Source organism: Harpia harpyja, chromosome 1 (genome assembly GCF_026419915.1).
Source record: "Harpia harpyja isolate bHarHar1 chromosome 1, bHarHar1 primary haplotype, whole genome shotgun sequence".
Lineage (NCBI taxonomy): Eukaryota > Metazoa > Chordata > Aves > Accipitriformes > Accipitridae > Harpia > Harpia harpyja.
Window position 1 is genome coordinate 62952237 of NC_068940.1, and position 20499 is coordinate 62972735.

The 20499-nt window shown below is 39.3% G+C and overlaps 1 protein-coding gene and 2 long non-coding RNA genes across 5 annotated transcripts in view; all 3 read right to left on the reverse strand.

Moving 5' to 3' along the window:
• Positions 1 to 1500: 1500 nt before the first annotated feature.
• On the reverse strand, positions 1501 to 3117 carry LOC128142445 (uncharacterized). Its single transcript, XR_008235409.1, has 2 exons — positions 2913 to 3117; positions 1501 to 1740 (listed from the first exon to the last, which is right to left on the reverse strand). It is a non-coding gene; the product is annotated as an uncharacterized LOC128142445 (long non-coding RNA).
• Positions 3118 to 4476: 1359 nt separating this feature from the next.
• Positions 4477 to 13837, reverse strand: LOC128142490 (uncharacterized). The gene is made up of 3 exons (XR_008235431.1): positions 13751 to 13837; positions 11684 to 11805; positions 4477 to 4869 (listed from the first exon to the last, which is right to left on the reverse strand). It is a non-coding gene; the product is annotated as an uncharacterized LOC128142490 (long non-coding RNA).
• A 188-nt stretch (positions 13838 to 14025) lies between these two features.
• Positions 14026 to 20499, reverse strand: part of GPD1L (glycerol-3-phosphate dehydrogenase 1 like) — a 35218-nt gene continuing 28744 nt past the window's right edge. For all 3 annotated transcript variants that reach the window (XM_052797464.1, XM_052797451.1, XM_052797458.1), the window contains exons 7-8: positions 20281 to 20387; positions 14026 to 17009 (exon numbers count right to left, since the gene is read on the reverse strand). In XM_052797464.1, coding sequence (XP_052653424.1) covers positions 16913 to 17009; positions 20281 to 20387 — 204 coding nt within the window. In that variant the 3' untranslated portion in view covers positions 14026 to 16912. The remainder of the gene's footprint in view (positions 17010 to 20280; positions 20388 to 20499) is intronic.

Here is a 20499-nt window from a genome sequence, read left to right on the forward strand (position 1 = left end):
TGGGTGAGCGCGGTTTGGGGGGTCCAACCCCAGCCCCCTGCCATCGTCGTCCATCTAGACTGTCGCCCCTGGCTCCACGGGCAGCAAACGTTGACGGGAGACGTGCTGGCGCTGCGGGTTGTCGTCCCCGCTGGCTGCCATCGCTCATGGGTGGCACACTGTTGGGAGAGAAGTGCCCACGAAGTGCCGCGGGCAGGGAACGAGAGGTTAGGAGGTACCGCAGACCTCTTGGAGCTGGAAATGGGGATTTAGCTGGGATCTGCCAAACAACCAAGAGTCTCCATGATGCAAAAGACTTTTTAAAAGCCATGAAGGTCACTAGAAGTGGAAAGTATGAGGTCATTATTGGCCTACTACCTGACAGTGTCAAGCTGTTCCCTAACCTATATTTTTTAGCACTTTTCCAGTCTAAAGTGTTGCCTTTAAAGAAAAAAAAAATCGTTTCTGGGTCATTTAAGAGCTTCTAAAGTGATCTTCCATTCCACAAAAAGTATGGTGTTTCAACAACAAGAAAGCAGGTTATAGTTTTTTTCAACGTTCAGGAATTCTCATTAGCAAAGCATTTGCATGTGGCAGCTCAGTAAAAATGAAGTGTTTTCCATATGTCTGGTGGCTATTGTCCTCGAATTGTTTACTGCTGCTCTCCCACTGGCTAACAAAGGATGGATTTTGCAGTATTACCTTTCCACAAGGGATTGAATCAGCTGGGGAGGGAGGAGGAGGATGACAGAGTTTCTCCCAGAAATACGGGAAATGTGAATTACCCAAAGGAACTGGTTCTTGTGCATGATTGTGCCTCCACTCACAGTGTAAGTGTGTCACAGCACAGGCCCCATGGGCTTCTTGGAATGTGTGTCTTGGCTCAGGCTCTGTGGAGCCTCCGTGTACTCATAGGCACTGGTGACTTTTTTATTTAAGATGGCAGAAGAAATCCAGCAGAGTTTTGTAAACAGCAGCTGCAGGTCATCAGAGTGAGATGCCAGCCACTCAGCATATGACATGACAGACAGGTCATATAATTTCTTTGTGAGGAAAAAAAAAAAGACCATTAGCAAACCACGAACTCAAAGCATTTAACACAACATCTCAGTCATGAACAAGGAATTTTACACTTTTTGGCAAAACCATCATTTTTTATGGAGTTACCAGCATTTCTGTATTGGTTGCATTCCTATTTGATCCCTTTCTCTTAAGTAAGAGCTGAGATTTTAAAGGAACAGAACACATCTGTGCACTGGTCTGTTTAGAGACCTGCTTCAACTGGCTTGCAAATAAAAAGTGCTTTATCTGATTGTTCAGTGCTGCCAAGCTTCCTTCCAATGCCAGAGCCACTTTGAGGTGCTGTTCGTGAGGATCCATTGTAACAGCATCAATTTTCTCCTCTGAAAGACTCTTGTCTTTTCAGTTTCCCACCTATAAGATCAGTAAGTAAAAAATGAGTAAATGTGGGACTAAAATTCATGCCAATAGCAAAGTTAATACAAATTTCAGAATGGTCTGAGTCATTCACATTGCTCTCCCTTTGAGAGCTGATTTATTTTACACTGGATGTCTATTCTCACCATGTTTCCAGGATGTTATTCAGTGGTCTCAGTTTTCATGCATAATGCTAAAACTCTGTATTTATTTTGCTCCCTAAACTTCTGGAGGTCAGTGTTGTTTCTCTTTCAACCATCACAATCACAGCAATAAGTTTCATTGCTTTTGGTCTGCAAATCAATCATTTGAGCATCCCAGGTCCTGTGGAAAAAGAAGTAAAACAGATAGGGAACCATTTGTTTTCTGTTTCAACTATATTAAATCTATTAATATAGCATAAGTTTTCAGTGTCTGTTGTAGAGGTCTAGTATAATGACTAATTCCACAAGAATGGGACAGCTACATTTCTGAGCAACTTCCCTGAACCCTGGCTGCCACTCTGAACTCCTTAGTTAGCACATTTTTCTCCGGCAAACATATTCGAAGAATAAATTTTACTAAAAAAAGGGCAAACACTCCAGAAGCTTTTCTATATCACTGATATTCCAGGAAGCAAATTTCATTCTTTAACTTGACAACATAACACTTTACATTTTGAATGTTAACTGCGAGGCTCTAATTTTTTGTTTTGCATCCTCGCACTGAAGGCTAGAACTGGAAAGCCTGCAGGGACCACCTGAGCTTAGCTAGATTTTTTTACATGTAGATAGCATCAGAAACAAAATAATTGAATGCTGCTGCTTGAACAATCAACCTTTTATTACAGAACTACCAAGAGAGAAGAAGGTGGCCCATTTTCTGTGTTTTAAATTAACCTTTCAAGGGAAGGATTGGTGAAGCTTTTAAACACCAGTCAAGATTGTAACCTCTGTTTGTCAACTACTATAATAAAGTAAACTGTGAGTAGAAAAAAATATGTAATTCAGTGAAGCCTTTCAATGTAAATGTTTTAGTAAAAGCAAAATAGCCGATAGAAGTATTATCAGGTTTCTAAGTAAATGGCTTATTCCTGAACATCTCAATATCTAATTAACAGATTCTTCCATTTAAGCTGGTTTGGTTCTCAAATCCTGAGGTATCAACATATTTGAGATTACTGATCGAGCTCTCTAGAACTACCATCTTAGCAACAATCTGGCCAACTGGAAGTGCTAATTAAAGTAGACTCACAGGCCCAAGGAGCAGAGCTGACTGGAATTTCCTGAACTGGTTTTCTGTTTTTGAAATACAGCGTCCCTTCCCCCCTCCCAAATCCTAGAATTTTCAAATGCCAAAGTTATTCAGACTTTTTTTTAGGCAAGAAAAACAAGTAAACATAAAAAAGGAAAGGTGGTTGAGATTTTTCACTGGTCATCAGCAGATTTCAGTCAACAATAAAAAGTTACTGTTTTTAAACGACCTAGGACTGATCTAAGAAAGCCAAGGGAACTTACTCTGAAGAGGGCAAGAAAGGAATTGTACTTTCCGTGGAACCCAGGTCTTACGTAAGGAATATGGATTCGTGTCGGATGTCCAGGACAAATATTCTCACCCTTGACATCCCACTGTGCTAATCTGAGGATGAGATATTTTTAGTTAGCATTAAATCAAGAAACGTTTGGAATATTTCCTAATGGCTTTTTGGAATCAGCAAAGTGTAGGCTTTGAGCTACAAACACATTTAAGTAAACAATTAATAACATATATTACTCTTTTGTGGCTTATGACCGTACGGAAAAGCTGATTTATACTAACCCAGAAATACTTGATTTGTACTTTGGTAGTGACATGTGCTATAGGCACGCCTAATGATCAATCAAGGCAAATGACTCTGTGTATGAACCGGTATTTTGCAAAGTAATGATGGTTTTCATGATTGAGATATGTGGATCTTCTAATGTTGCTGCAACAGAGAGAGAATAGATGAGATGCCCATATTTTCAAAATGGCTATTATTCTGCAAATCTGTAGAGGATCTGTGTGTGTATATGGTGTTACTGAACACAAGGCTTGTTTGGTTTTGCAGCTTGGGCACCTCAAAATTAACAAACGTAAAATCAATACCAATTGAAGCTACAGTCCAAGTAATGACTGCATGGCATTTGATCATCACATACATGTTACTACCCTAATGCTGGAAAATGCAAATTTTAGCTGCTTATATTCCATACTCCTTTTCTTGCAAATATTTCTTTCTTTACATGACGCTTACTTGAATTATAAGGACAAAGGCCTGACTGTAGACACACAGACATTTTACCCGCCAAAAAGCTGTCTTAGAGCATATGCACTGCCATACAGAGAATTAACTCCATGCTGTCAACAGTAATATGCTGACTTTAAGAATTTTTCTTTTTTTTCAGTTTTGAAACCCATTATCATGACACTAAGTAAACTGTTTGGCGATAGAGACTGTGCTAAGAAAAGAAATCATGAAGTACATAAGCCATGTATTTTCTGTGCATTAGCCTTTCACCAGCTGTTTATCTGCTCTGGGAATCTAAAAATCCCTCCCAGCCCTGAAACACAACCGTGTCTTAGATACTGTGCTGAGGAAAAATTGCTTACTTCCTCCAGAGCCAATTTGTACTTAGAACACCGTCCCTGCACGCTGTACATGTATGCTTAACTTCAGGGCAGAGAGAGCATCTACTCAAATTTAGAGAAGAGTTTGTAGTGGGAAGTGTGAAGTCTGTGTACAAATCTTCTCATAATGGGAGTTGTGGTTTTCAAACTTTGGGGTTGGGGACCTCAAATCTGTAATGCACCTGCAAGAGTATGCCCATATTTTATTTCACAGGCTGCTCCTCAGCTGCCCTCAGCTGCCTTTCTCTACAGTAAGCCTGCAAGCACAGCTCGAAGCGCAGCTCGTGGCCATGCCTTCTCACACCTGCAAATCACAAGTCACCTGAATATTCAGGAGTGTCCGGTGTCATGCTGTGTGAGGAAGGAGCTTATTCAGCCCCTAAGTGTGTCATGCTGTGTGAGGAAGGAACTTATTCAGCCCCTAAGTGTGTCCAGACAGGCTGTGCCTGAGGCACACTCATAAATACTTTCATTGGGATCACTGGTCCTCCATAGACCTTTAGATATTACTATGGCACAAACACATACTAGTGATTATAGTACTTGACAATATAAACGTTTCCACTGAAGACATGTATGTTTTCTACTCCTTGAGGATGGTATTTGCCTAAGTGTTTATGTAAATCACAGCAGGTAATGTTTATACAGTGGAAAACAGCTGGAGGAAAAGATCACCTTCAACAACTGTCAGTTATATTTGGTTTTAGATAATTAATGAAAGACTGAACAACTCCACCACGGTTTCATCACAACATCATCCATGTTTAGGGAGAGAGTTTAGAGCCACTTCATAACTTCTGGCATCAACTTGCTTGCAGCTTAGCCCTGAAACAAAACAAAACCAAAGAAACAAATCTCCCTAGCACAAAACACAGTCAAATTTAACTCAAAGCAGGACACAGAGGCGCAGCCACCAGTGTTTTAGAATATACAGAGCACTGCTCATGACTATAAATAATTATTGGATGCTTTCATAGCATTAGTGTTAACAGATATGCACAAAACCAGCATGCAAAGCTGCTGATACCTGGTTAAGTCTTGTGTCAGTACATGAAAAAATAGCTGCAGAGATGCAAGACACTTAGTACATTCTTCTGTTCTAGGATCCTGAAAATAGCTATTGCAAGAGAAATGGGAGCTTGGAGAAACAGAAGATAAATAGAAGAGAGAATGATTTCTTCATTATGGCTGCATGTATTTATGGGGAACAGAGTGTGTTGTCTGTTGCCGGTCTAGCAAAACCTGCTGGAATTTTTAAATTAATCAGAAAGCCAAATTTTGTTAAATTTCGCTATTCAGTTAGTCTGCTTTGAAAACTGCAGGCTTTGGGCTGTGTGAGAATGGTGCATGGTGTCAGACTACAGAGCAGTCAGAGGATGGATGATGGGCTGAATTCTGAAGGGACTGGAATTTCCTCAGAACAAAGGTTTATCCCATTTATGACATGTCTTGAGAAAGCTTATCCTGTCAAGTCATTTATCACCCTCCTAACTAGCTACTGAGCACGTATAATGCTTCTTTGCTAGATCAGTGAGGGAAAAAAGAATTTCAGAAGAAAGGAAGGTTTTCATTTAGGGATTTTAGGAGATTTAAAGAAGAGCTGATAGGAGTTAGGCTATCTAAGCTCTTTGAACCATGAGAAAAAACATATCAAGAAGGATTTTACTAACTGCCCATAGTGCAGCTAAAATACAGCCTTTCTACTGAGGGCATCCTCATTACCTAGGTATTTAAATTATGTGACTTGGCACAGCCCTGTGGTTTGCAGTATTAGATTTGGAGTAAGCAGAGGATGCTCTGATGTGGCTCTAATTACTAATATCGAGGTGAATTAAGTCCATCATATATTTATGAATGTCTAGCTTAATGCTAACTATGAGACAATTCTGACATGACATTTGTTATAACACAGATGTCCCCATAAGCCCCACAATTAAAAAGCTGCGTTTCCTATGAAATTTGAGGTTGGCTCACCTTAATGTTCAAGAAAGTTCAGACTCCATTGGAAGTACTTGGTGCAGTGGGGGTATTTGTAAGATCAGTCTACTCCATGTAGCTTTTTTCTACTAAGAGGGTATCCCCAGTTAGCACATTTTCTTGGCATTTACAAGAATTCGACATCTTTTAGTACTCTTCCACTCTGTCATGTTCAGGTGGAATTGACCAATAGTTTAAAAGACTATGAAGGAAGATGAGGAGAGGTAGTGCAATAGCTTAACCTTCATCTCAGCACATCAGAAAACTGGTTTTATATATATACACATACACACACACACACACACACACAGACATACCTATATCATTGAAAGAATGTCTTCTAGACCCAGACAATTATTTAAAAAAAAAAAAAAAAAGTAGTCACTAAATATATAAAACATATGATCTTACAAAAGCAGTATGGTTCTCCAAGTATGCCAATCAAATAATTTCTTACTTGCGTTCCTCGCAAGGATTCAATCAGGAAACAAGCTGTATCAGTGTGTGCAAATGAAGGTCATGCATCAAACTGCTGTGCTTTCTTTTAAAGTGATGTTATGATTACTATTTCAGTGAAGTACTAATAAGGGACGTCATATTTTCATGATTCATTGTTCAAGCAGGCAGTAAAAGGAAAAACATCAAAGTTAGCAAGGATATATTCAAACCAGGTGTTACTTTGATGAAATCTGAGATTATTTCTTGCATACAAGCGTCCCTCTTGTGCTAGAAGCCGACTTTTATGTGCTGTCTGAATTCACTAGTGAAGGATTTCTTGGTGTAATTCACAAGTAAGAGAAATATGAGTAAGGGGATTACTTAAGTTCATCAGTGCTGAAGTGCAGGATTTAATAAATTATCTTAATAAATAGCAATGAACGACACGGATATTTTAAGGGGTATTTCAAGGTATCTATCTAACCGGAAGATGAGTTATAGGTGACATCCTGCAGCCTGCAAAAGTACTCCCACGTGTAAGGCAACCAGCAAGAAGAAAAAAACACACACAGAAAAGGGAAAAAAAAAAGATGCTGGTGAAAGCATCTCTAATACAAAGACAAGTATTCAATCGTGTCTTCTTACAAGAGCACAGAAAGGGAGCCATGAAGATGCATGACAACTGCCTCTCTAGGAGAGGGGAATGGAGGAGTTGCAGATCCGCAGTCTACCTCATCTGAGTGCGAGAGATACAGTTCAAGTTCACCTCCAAATTTGGGGAAGTGAAGAAGAGGCAGGTCTAGAAGGACTACACCCCACACACACTTGCTCTATATGTATCCCTGCCTTGAAAAAGAAACCATTATTTCACAGTATTCCATTAATGTGATTGAAAATAACTTTTAGCAAGCATCAGCTGTAAGATGAGGGACAGAGAGAGGCATAGTCTCTCCATTCGCACTACACAGAGAAGCTGTGTGTATGTGGTAGTGAATTCCCTGGCATAAGTTGTGCCAAAAAAAGCCACCAATGCAATATAATCAGTCAGCAATACTGGACTAAAGCAGATGCAGTAAGCTGTGTTTGCTCAAAGGCAGTATAGAAAATAAAAAAATTTGCCAACCCAAATCACCACCAACCCCAAACACTCCAAATCCATATCAAAATGCATATGAAGGTCAGCTGTTTCTTAAGATCTGCCTACTGGATTTCAATATATTTTACTAATCATCTCAAGCCAGATAATGCCTTTGAAAGCAAAATAATCTTTCCAAAACTCTATCTAGCTACACAAAGACTTGTGACTAGGTAAGCCCAAGAAAACTGCATTGAACAGAGATAAATTGTATGTTAACACTAATACTTCGCAACTGAAAGCAGACTTGGAAATTAAGCATTTTCCCTGTTCAAGTGTTGTTTGTGCACGTGCATGCATTTCCTTTTTTAAAATGTGAATTTAACACACAGAGGCAGGTAGGCAGCAAGCAGTCCCGGGGAATGAAGTCACCGATTCCTTAGGACATGTTCAGCACAGTCAGTGATCCTAGAAACTACCTTGTAACAGCCCAGCTGAAATGCTTTCATCCTGACTCAATCAGGCTGCCTCAAATAGTTTAGGTTCCCTGCTTATTTACCCTATAACTTCCGTGACAATAAACCACATTGTCATTTCTAGTGATGCATTCAAGAGGGAGTCATCTGAGGCTTGATTACCTGGTGCAGAGTTCCCAGTTGTTGTAACATAATGAGTTTTAAATCAGTCTAGTCCAACTCAGTAATTAAAACAAAGTACCTGGAGCTGTGCTTCTCAAATTTTCCCATACCAAGCCTTTCCACTCACTCTGCTTCCTAACATCCAGTCTGGGCCTAATTACTGTCCCAACATTAGAAGAACAGAGATGTTCAAACCTCCCAGTACCTGCTTACCACTCCGTAGATGCTCCCCTGACTCAGCCTGCATGCTGACATGACAGGTTCTATCTAAATGCAATCAGTTCACAGAAGTGCTTCTTGTGCCCCCATCACCATAATATGGGATAATTCACAAATCATGTAACCAAGTCCCCTACTCTTCACTTTAGAATTGATTACAGTAGCAATGAGAAAACCAGTGATGCTGGCTTTGTGCTGGGGAGAGCTTGTATACAACACACAAGTTCTCAGGTGGAAGGAACCAGCAAGAATTCCAGCTCACTTGTGGATCAGGACCTATTTTAGATGGATAAAAATGCACCAGGAGTCAGGACTGTTCCTGGAGTTTTCTTGCTCAATTTCTATCATTTAACCTCAACCTCTGGTAACACCAGGCCACAGCTGCTGGTAGCATTATAATATTTGGTTGTTAAGATCACACAAAAACCTTAATAGCCAGGGTTATGGGTACCTTGCTGTTACTAGGGCTCCCACTTCTAGCTCTGAATCTGCATTCACAAGAGAGAAGGAAGAAAATTCCCCCAGAATTTCAGGAAGAACATTTTGAGGAGCTTTGCTTTGAAGGCTTATCTCCGAGTACTTAGTCAGACCTAATCCTGCTTAGTTTAGCTCTGAGAAAAATCATGAACTCATGAAGAGGTAGCCAACGCTTCTCATTATTCCTCACTTGTTAAATGCAGCATGTGCAAGAAAGAATGGGGGTCTTTACCCCAAGGAGGTTACAGTTATTTCTCTTGCCAGCCTTTCTCATGACTATCAGTGCATTTTTCTGAACTCTTATAATCCTACTGCAAAGTGAGTAAACTGCATATTTCCTCTGTATAAGCTGTCTAGAGTGCATGAACAACATATTTTTCTCATCTGAAGAGTTTTCCATCTCTTGCTTGGAAAGTGATACATGGAAGGGAGGGGGAACTTCAACAGCAATTGATATATCTCAGTGCATTTTGATAATACCAAGTGTGCTTGTGAAATCTCTCTTCCACTTGAGCAACTGCTTAGTTCTCTGAGGAGACATTTCCCAGGTTTTCGTTTTGAAGAGAACATTGCTGCACTAAGCTGTTACCGTGAAGCTGTGCCTGGTACAGAATGACAGGCCAGAAGAGGCTCGAATAACTCCTCAACAGCTTTGACTTCACTCCTCCTGCATTTTAGTGCATGTTCTTGCATTACCAGCTCTCGCACTGGTTAAAACTGACTTGGTCTCACTCCCTATTTTCCAACAAGTGCAATATTTTGAATTCTGTTCCCTCTCTTCTCCACACATAGTACATACAAGTCACACTTAAAACAATTTACCTGTAGGGTAGGCAGTCCAACCCCATTCCACTCTCTTCTCTCATTTCTAATCTGATTGCTTTCAGAAAGCTAATTGTGCCTGCTAGGAAACACCTCTGCGGCTTGAGAATGCCCAGCACTGTCAAGAAAACCACATTGTATTTTGCAAGAAAAGCTACACCTAGAAATTGTCATACTGGGTAACTGCACATTCCTCTGCCAAATGGTTACAAGCAGCCAAATTACAAGTTTCAGAATATATCTGTGAATAATGTATAGTCATGGATAAGTTGGAGACAAAATTTCTTAGGGAAAAAAAAAAGATTATTTAAATGAGTATTGTAACTAGGTACACTAAAGGTTAAGTGTAGGATACTATGGCTCTAGAGTAGGAATACATTAGAATCTACTTAAGCAGCTTTTGTTATAAAGTTTAAGCACTCTGGCTGGGTGAAGAAGATCATTGCTAGGTACCAAGATTTTGGTGTGTTCACATATTCTGGAGACTTAAAGCGGCCTGAGCAACTGCACCAGGCAATACCACTAAGAAAAAACATGAGCTTCTGCTGTTTTAAAACAGTGAATAGATGAATAAAGACGTAAGTGGCAGAATGATTAAACCCAACAGTATGAAAGTTTGGAAGCCCTTATTCCACCCTTAACCTCTCTAATGGGCAACAAACATAAGACAAGGCTAAATGCAGATGGCAATATGCTGATCTTTTTTTGCCATGCTGGCTAAAATTCTGGGAATAACAAAAGGTATTCCTTCTCTGTAGTAGCCTACAACCTGAAAAAAAGTGCAGATGAAGGAAGAAAACTGGAGGATAAGACTAAACACAGACAAGGGTAGACTGTCATGACGAAGTGGTACTGCAGTTACGACCTAACTTAAAGCTTGGAGAAAATCATGCTGATGAAGGCTACATTAAAAAAAAAACCAAACAAAACACTCCCCCCCCCCCCCCCCAAATGAAGCACCTCTGTCACATTCAAATGCAACTCTGCACAGTAATTCAAAATTAGAAAAATCCCCAAACTGGGTTTAAATACATCACTAAAAACACTTGTACAAAAACTGGGCTTTAATCCAAAGCACAGGCACAGCTGAGGCTGTCTCTGCTCAGCTATCACGATACAGAGCAGCTTGTTTTGAGCTCACTTTGCTAAAATGCTTTCAAGTCAGTATTTTGAGCCTTCAAAATCATGTATCACAATAGCATGTTAAAAAAATGGCTTACAGAAACTGGGATGTGATGCAAGTATTTTGTGTTTGAAGTTTGCATTTTAAATACTAACTAATGCTTCATAAATATCTCTATGTTACTATTTACATAGATCAGCAACCCAGCCAGTGCTTGCTAGCAGATTTGGCTCGCTTTCCAGTTCTCTCCAGCCTTCAAAAAGCAAAAAAGCAAACTAAAAATCCCCAAGGCTGTACTTCCTGAGCCCACCACATGCCTGTGCTCAGTAATCATCAAACTGAAAGATATTCACTAAGTCCTCAAAAGAAACTATTCAGAAAGAATCTATCACACTGAGAGCTGAAGCATGTTTCGGTGACAAGAATGTGATGCAGTAGTTTGCAATTTTTGAAATGGGGTTTATAATGAACCTGGATTTGGAGAAAGAAAGGGCAAACTAGTTCAATTAATGTCATTATTATTTTCACCTAAGCATGGACTATACACTGTTTTTTACAAACGTGGCATTTCAGAGCTTCAATGGCCGGTGGCATAGATGCGATAATATTCCCCTAAAATAGTAGCAATGTTTTCAATTAATCCAAGCTGACTTACTGCCATCCCAGAGATTGTAGGATGGTCTGGAAGAGATCTATGCGCTAGCTTCACAGCAAAACACCTTTAAATGAATGGATGGACACAGCTGGTGCAAAGGCACCTGAACATCAGTCCTCCTGTCAGCCTTGCTAAAAGCCTGTGCAAAATTCCCAGCCCCTTACAAGGCTTACTTGTGCACACAAACGTTCAACAGAAGGTAGGTAAGGGTTTACCCGTATAGATGAGCATATGCATGTGCGTATACACACAGCCACCTTTTGATATGAAGAAGGCTTCTTAAGGTTTGCTACAAAATAGCACATACAGGTGCAGCTCCATAAAGAGGAGAGGGAAGCTGGAATAGATACGAAGAAAAGCTGTAAGGTGAAAGACACTTAAATGACTCCCATCCAGGTAAGAAAATGAAACGCGCAGTGTAGTGACAACAAGCAGCACTAACATCACAGAGTGCAATATGGATTATACTGACCAGACTTTGGCAGTCACCCCTACCTAAAAAATCAAGACTGCTCACAGGTCAGAGCTGTGCTTTATTTATTACTCACTAATTTCTTCAGCATGAGTTACAAGAAGGACATGCATTTAAAAGCAGTAATTCATGCTGTTTCTAGTAACTTACTGAAATAATCAACATATGGTTCCCAGTGCTCCCTACAATTACCCTTCACAACATCTCTCTAAAACAGATACTGTAGGTAATAGGTAAATATAACAAATAGGTAAATTCAATTTATGCATGGGGAACTCCGACAGAAATACCATTCTGCTGGGCATCACCCTACTGTTCTCCTCTTAAAACCCAGTTCTGCAATTGCTTTCAATAAGAGCAGGACTAGGCTGATAGACTGAGAGTATCTGAAAGTCCCTACCCAAAGCATATGGGCAGGAATCAGAAAGCAAGTCAGAACAGACTGATTAAGAGAACTAGGTTTCATTTAATCTGAATGCCAAACACCTCTCCTTTGCACATGCTGGGACTGAAGGCAGATGCTCTTCTCATCCATTATTCAAAATAGAAGTGTTACCTTTTAGTGCTCAGATTTCTATCAGCTCATGGCAAATCACAGGAGAAAACTCTGTGCAGCCAGGAGGCAGGCAGAAGAGAAATAGTTTTACACTTTCTAATAATATGAAGTGCTATGTGTTCTGGGACAACATTTTATTTCAGCATTAACCAGCCCCTGTGACTCCAGCCTTACAATGAAGTCCCAGGTGGGAGCATTATGAAGCAGCATCAGCACAGGCCATTGGAAACTGCGTTCTTGTCTGCCGTGTTTCCTGTACCTCAGGGCCAGCCTGGGTGATATTTACAGTCAGACTATCAAAGACACCCAGCCTGTAAGCACTGATTTAGTGAGAAAGCACCACCCCTTCAGAAGATAATGCCCATATGAAAGAAATGTATCCATCCTAATTATCTTGTGATGTTTTTTACTTTCCTGTTGACTCAGACTTACTAGAATTAAAGGCCCTTTGGATGGTATGTTTTAGATACCTACATATTTATTCTACTCGTTGATTTCATGCACTCTTAAAACAAATACAATTTTGAGCTAAAAGTACAATGAGAAATGACCTAATGGCTGAAAATCTGGCTTAAAATTAGGAATAAAATGCACCCAGTCACAGGTTGGCTAGGCAATGACCTTTACCTGTCTCAGTATCCCTGTCCGTAAATGAGAAATTAGGACATTGGTCTCATTTTGTGAAAGGCTTTGAGGCTTTCAGGCAGACAGTGCGTTATTCTGTTCATCAAAACCCCCATACTTCTTTTACAGTATGGTGCCCCACAACTAAATAGTAGACCCTCCCTTCCCTGGTTAAACACTTGTGACACCTCCCACCCCTTTAGCTGACGTAAAAACTGACAAAACTGAACACAATGTGCCCTCATCATTTTCCAGGCTCTTGCAACTTCAAGATGCAACAGAAACGAGCATTGCTGGACACACATTGCAGGAACCCAAGTGGTGCTGAAAGATCTCTCAGACCATAACGTCCAAGAGCTGAGGTAGTGGCTGTTGCCCTGTACTGGGAGGGTGTTAGATGACAGGCAAGACATGGCCTGGGGCAGAGGTAGTAAGGTGCTGGGTGTTTTATAGCAAGCTCCTTCTCTCACTTCCAGTGGATCTACAACACATGCATCTGGTGCTCAACTATAACCATCTCCAAATACAAGGAACACAGTGTAAGACAGCTGCAGTCATACAGGAACCTAAAGAAATTCAGAAATAAATGGGAAGAAAAGTAACTGCGGGCAGGGGGAATTGGTCACTTACCCACCAGTGCCCTCCAGTGGCTCACACAGCAACTCAAGGAACTGAAGATGAGAACCTGTTTTCAGAGGTCAGACACCATAATTGTTTCACTAATGGACAGAAATGAAAACGCTGACATCTGGATGCCAGATAGCTCTTTTTAAAATTTAAGTTCTTGCATGGCAATCTCATATCTGCTATCATTACATACGATATCCATAAAACCCTGCATTCCATCAAGTGGGTAAAATACTAATGACAAGCCATGTAAAATGAGACAACAGAAACCAAAGTGATTCTGAAGAGAAAAATGTTTATTTGTACTAACTCTTCAAATGGGTATACATTCACAATCTTTAAACAAAATCAGTACACGTCTAGGGCAAGTTGAGTATGTATCACTAGAAGATAATGCCTTCCTTAGTAATTAATGTTCATAAATCAAGAACTAGTTACACATTTACGACCCCTTACACAGGGGCTAATGTTTTCAGTAAGACTATCCCAGTACTAGGCAAAACAGAGTGTTTGTAGAACAGGATTCTGATCATTCAGTTCCAGTATCATATCACAGTCTTCTAATGAGCAGCAAATATTAGTGGGGGAAAAATATCTAGTGCCAAGCTGAATGTTCTCAAGCACTGAAAATCAAATACAAATGGTGAAGTATCTATAGAAATTTAAATAATTTATTTTAGTTACTGAAACTTCACTTTTTGTCTGAAAAGAACATGAATATCATTACAGACTGGAGGAAAGAATTCCATAAAAACCTTTTTTCTAGATTTGCCTTAGAATAGGCTTCCGTACAAAACAAGAACAATTAAGATTTTGGGGTTTCAGTGGTAGAAGTAGTATTGGAATAATAAAGAAATCATCTTAAAATATATATTAATTTACCACATTTAGCTCATATAGCCCTTTATGTATCTTACAAAATGCTACTGTTCTACATACTGCATGTAAAAAAAAGTTTATTTTTATATATATATATATATGTATATATACACATATAAAGGCAAAGCCAATCAGCTTGGTATTAAAAAAAACAACACGAAGCATAAGCAGACACATTGAAAGTTATGCAGTAATGAGGAGTGTATGCTCCACGTGTGCGTTAGTGTAACAGTGCTTCCAATCTTAACACATCCTTTTGTCTAAGCAGAGTGCTTACTCCAAGTCAGCTCTACCAGTGATTTCCTCAATTGCCACAAACACCTGATGTTACTTAACTTCTAGCCATCTGTTATATTTAGCACTAAATCAGAAATAAGGCAAAATAACTTTTCTCATCAATGAATATCTGATGATATTCACAAGATCTTCCAAAAATTAATACAAAGCATTATAGGAGCACAAGAAACGGCACCTCTGAGCTGAAGCGTCTTCCTGTCTATACAAAGCTGGCCCAATGCTTGCCTATTTCAGAGTAATCCACGCTACTTAACTAAATACGACAATTATTCCCAGGCATCCCCTTTGTTTTAGCAAGTTTTGAATGACAACTTAAATCTTCAGGATGGGTTTGTGCTCACAATTTCTGGCCTAAAAACATCACTGAGAACAGTGAACAACAGTTCTGATACTGCTCAGAGGTTTAGAGTGGATATTCAGAGCAGATGGGCATTCTTGTTGAGCTCTGTAAATCTCAGTGCTAACCCTTGCCTCCCAGCTGCAAGAATGAGTCCACTCTTTATGTACCCAGCATATATTTTACCAAAAAAATTACAGTTTAGTATACAAGAAAAGCAAGTCAGATTTGATTTATCTATCTTCTCTTGCATCAACCTTCTTAAAAGAAGTCCCAAAGAACCCAACCAAGCCAACCCCACCCCCAAACTCCATAAAATCACAAATTTTCCAATAATAAATAAAATTAACCTCCCTGATAAAGGAAAGGTGCCTGAAAAAAACAAGTTGAGATACCTGGGGAATAAAAGAGACAGATGCCTTTGAGAAGCTTTCTGGGAGCTTGGTCATAAAGGACTTGCTCCAGCACCCATTAAAGTTTTGTCCAGTGAAAAGAATAACTTCAGAATTCATCATTTCTCTGGAGAGGCTGGTTCAGGACTACAGTCCAGTTGACATGTCAGTCACTGGCAGGCACTGAAATGAATGCGGTCAGTGTACTGGCACATAACACTTTTGACGACACAAGCATGATCTACCAGGGAATTCCCCAAACATTCCTTGGAGTCTTGCGTGGAGTGCAACACTTTGTAGCTGATGGTTAAACTAGAAACACAGCATGACAATTTTGAGCAGTGGATACCCAAGAATATCCTTCCCCACCCACCAAACAATACCAGTGAAGAATGACCACAGGTACAACACTAAAATGAACCCTAGGCTCCAGGGTTCAGAATCCCCAGGTCAACATCTCCCACTTGTTTTGGGGAATGGGATTTTAGAAGAGCCTAGCACCTGGGAACAGCAAGGGAGAAACGGAGAAATACAAAAATGCAAGGATTAAAAAACAGAAGGGGAGGTAATGATCCCCCTCTAGCATATTCCCTTTAAAACAGTGTAATTAAAAACTTTAAATTCACTTAGAAATTGGTTTCAAAATAGTCCGACAGTTTTAGACTTTCAAAAATCAAAATATTCTTCACCAGAGTTCATTAAAATATCCCTGTAGCCCCCTGAATAACTGCTACCACTCGTTTTGCATTAATATTGCTTAAATTAATATAATCTTAAGCATGCAAAATGTTAAAATTTCATTGTGTATATGGAATAAAACCAAGTTCTAATAGAAAGACTCCTAATATTTCAAGGTTACAGGCTTGATTCAGTCTCCATCAAAACCAGTGGGATTCTTCCCACAGTGTCTGGTGGATTTTGGACTAGGCCTTAATAAGAGACAACAACACATTGTGTTTAATGGTGTAGGAACACACACAAAGTACACTTGTGTATATACACTAGATATGTAGGACAACTTTTGCATTGCGTGTCTTAAACCAGCTGTATTTTAGCCAGTAAAACAACAATCACCAAGCCAACACTACATGCTATGTCAAACTAGGCTGTATAACAAAAACCAATACCCATCCAGAGACATTCATCTTGTTACTGTTGCCTAGTGAGCAGCTTTGAATGAAGCTTAATGATACATCCACTTGAACTCAGATATAAATTTGAAAGGCAGAAAGCTGCATTAGTACGATGGCCTGATTGATTTTATATGTGCTCTGGATGACTTTGAAGGCAGGATATCATCTCTCTGACAGGCTTCCCTTCATAGCAGATTTGATACACAGCAGTGAATAGTGGAAACCTGAGGAAACAAGGTGGGGAAAGCAAACGCAGCATAAGTTTATTCTGTAACATTTTCTTAAATGAAAGAAATAAAGTGGGGTGAGGAGAGGGAGGGAAAAGAGAGAGACTGAAAAATCAATTTCTTTTAGTATTTGTCAAGTGTGAAAGCTGGGTTGAAAAGCACTGGATAAATACAGAACCTACACACATCTCTAAAATGAGTCACTCTCAGAAGCCTAGCTAGCTATAATGGAGCCTGCAACATTCATTATGTATGGCACAACCATTAAGTTATCTAAAAAATTAAAAAATTAAAAATACTTGCATCTTTCCTTGACATTCTTATAGCAGTACTCATCTATGATTAAAAGGGATGACTGGCACATCAGTTATACATTATCTCTGAGCAATAATTTGATAATACAATTGCAGAACATGACACAAAGAGCCTCAAGAAGAAATTGAAGGTCAAGTTTTTAATAAGAGACCAAAATCAAATGTGGATTTTGAAACACTAAATTCTATCTCTTCTTTTTTTCTTTTTTAAATTGGCCACGTTTCCAACAACCCCCAAATTATTCAGGCTTCTCTGATAATCTGCAGACTTGTTACAGCCAAGACGCTTTACACAACTTCATATTTGCTTTCTGTCCATCCTGGACAGGGACAGCCAGACAAGTCCCATTTTCATACAGAGCCTGGTGAATTTTAGGGATTAATTGTTCACTAAAATAAATACGCCATTTCAGTGTGGCCTTTTATATTGATAAATTTTGACCAAACACACTACGTTATTTTGACTGAAATAAAAAATAAGGAGCATTGGAGATGGTGAAATAGTTAATTTCTGAGTGATTCAGAATACATCTGGACTAGGACTTTCTGCTCAGGAAAGTGGTCCCATCAGTCACTCTAAAGCTGTATCTGTAATTCACAAATGCAGCATTGAGCAGAACCCCCAACCAGTACTGAACACCGTATGTGCTTGCCCATACACTCTGCTATAATGCGTTATAATGAAGTTATTCTGGTGTCGCCACATAGCTCTGAACTAGACTCCTCAAAGTGAACCAGAGGTCACAAGAGAAGCCATGAGCCATTCAGGAGTACCATTACAGCATGGTGACTACTGCATTCTCAGGGGCAGATACAGGATTTGTACCTGGCTGAACAGAATACTTTGTGTTACTGGGGGAAAAAAGTGGGGGAACGGACATGCTTGTGAATTCAGACCATTGTTTCTACGGCTTTTATTAGAAGTGCTCAATTCCAAATGTAGAATTTCATTTTTATCATCTGAAACATTTTAATGTCCTGCTATGTAACGCATGTCCATTTCTTTTGATTTATTTCTGTGGGCAACAAGAAAAAAATAGCAGCAATAGCAAAATAGCTGCTCTTTCAAATCCAGTGCTACACTGTTTAGGTTGCAAAATTACTTACTAGGAAATATGCAGAAAAAAAATTTACACAAAAACTTTTGCATCTATTAACAAGCCTCAATTATCACTCACTTTGTAGAATATATTGGGCTGGGTGGGCTGAATTTGCTTTTACCATAAAAATTTAAATGTATGCGCTAAAATAAAATTTGTTATGCCTATGTGAGATTTTACCAGAGGCGGCCACAAAACATGTGAACCTTCTGAAGCAAAAGCAAGTTTCACACAGCTTTAGATACAGTACTGGCAGTTACTTCTCAGTGAAGAAGTACCACTACTACAAACCACATCTTGATACATAAGTCTTGCTGTTTATCACAGAGAACATTACTCTGCTGTGCACAGGTCTGCCATGCTTCACATGGGGAAAGCAGAATCAAGGCTGACTGCAGGCTCAGGGCCAGCAAACTCCAAATGCATCTTATGTCTGAGCACATTAATAGGGCTAGTTCTACAACTGTTGAAATGAAAAAACGAATTGCACTGTAAATACCAATAGGCATCAACCCTGCCACCAAGGCTTTTCTACTGAACTTTGACTTTTGCATATTTCTGTGTAGCCTTGGGACTCTTTTTGTAGGGTAAGAGTATGAAATCTTACTCTTACTAGAGTCTTACCTCTTCACTTTGAAACCATGGCTGTTTTACTGTGTTTTCTGTTTTAAAGCAGTAGCAGGAGAGTTTTTGAAAAACACTTTGAAAGTTGCTTTCAAAAGTCTTGTTGAATGAGACCTTTTATGAAGAATTGACACATGTATGTTGGTATACCAGACAAATAAGCAACTCTCTGTTTTCACATTTTTCATTAAAAACACAACCAAAAGTCTTCTATAATATGCTCTATTTGTTGTAACATAGAACAGGGAAAAAAGCAAGCAAGCAACCAACCAACAAAAAACCCCAAACACAGCATCCTGTCTCATTTAGGGAATCATAAACAGCAAAGACTGAAGCCAACATTTTAATTAATTTTTTTTCTGCAGTTAGCTGAATTACTACACGCTGCAGAGATAGACTTAGGTGCCTTACATCCAAAGATAATGTTAAAAAATAAGTAATTTAATGCAGCTGATCCATTAAAACTAGACTTTTAAAACTGCTTTGGAAAAAAAGTAACAATGCTTGGTCTTCTGACTGGCAGTCATTTATTTCTGATTTTGCCCCCTCTACAAACAGGAACAGATAGATGCAATATCCTTACTCTCATAAGGAGACAGTTGTGTGTGTGGCTTTAGGAATCATACATGTTCTGACTTGAATACAAATGAACAAGCCAGGACAACCTGCTTAATTTCATACCACAAAAAACCCCTGACCTACACAAACAAATGGCAGGTTTTATCCTCGACCAAACTGGAATTCACATTAGGAAACAGAACTGCGGTATCTAAGCTAGAATCCATGTGGATAGAAACAGCGACTCTATTCAGATGATCACCTATACAGATCCTTAATAACAAAGCTCCTCTCCTTGAAGATAAGTAATGAAGTTACTACGATGAAATGAGCTGTAGAACCTCTTCACAAGTCTCTATAGGAAGCTCAGCTTCTATTTTCACATATTTTATTCTTTTCACATGCTTTTCTGTGATAGCAGAAGGCAATAATATATTCTGCAAACAGAAGTGCATTCACAAATTTAACGTCACACTATTAGCTCTATCTACAGCAATAGCATTTTGAGGTTCTATTCACTTCTCTCTGTGATTTTAACTGGGGATTAAGCTACTCTCATTACAGTGATTTTCTTTTTGTCTATTACCTTCATGAAGATATCAACACCAAATATGCAGAAAGAATTATGGAGATAAAAAAGGGGTATGCGGAATGTGCTTCATCTGTTCTTACTTTTCCAGCATTCCTTTCTGCTTGAGGATGCGATACACTTCTGCAGAAGTCTGTGGTCCTTGCAGTTTCTGGCCATTCAACATCTCTTGCTCCAATTCTTCAATAGACTAAACAACAGAGGGAAAAAAAAAAAAAAAAGGAAGAAAAGGAGAGCTATGATAAAGTTTTCATAAGCCTGACAACACCATCTGGATGGAAAAAAAAAAATGTTACTGAGGG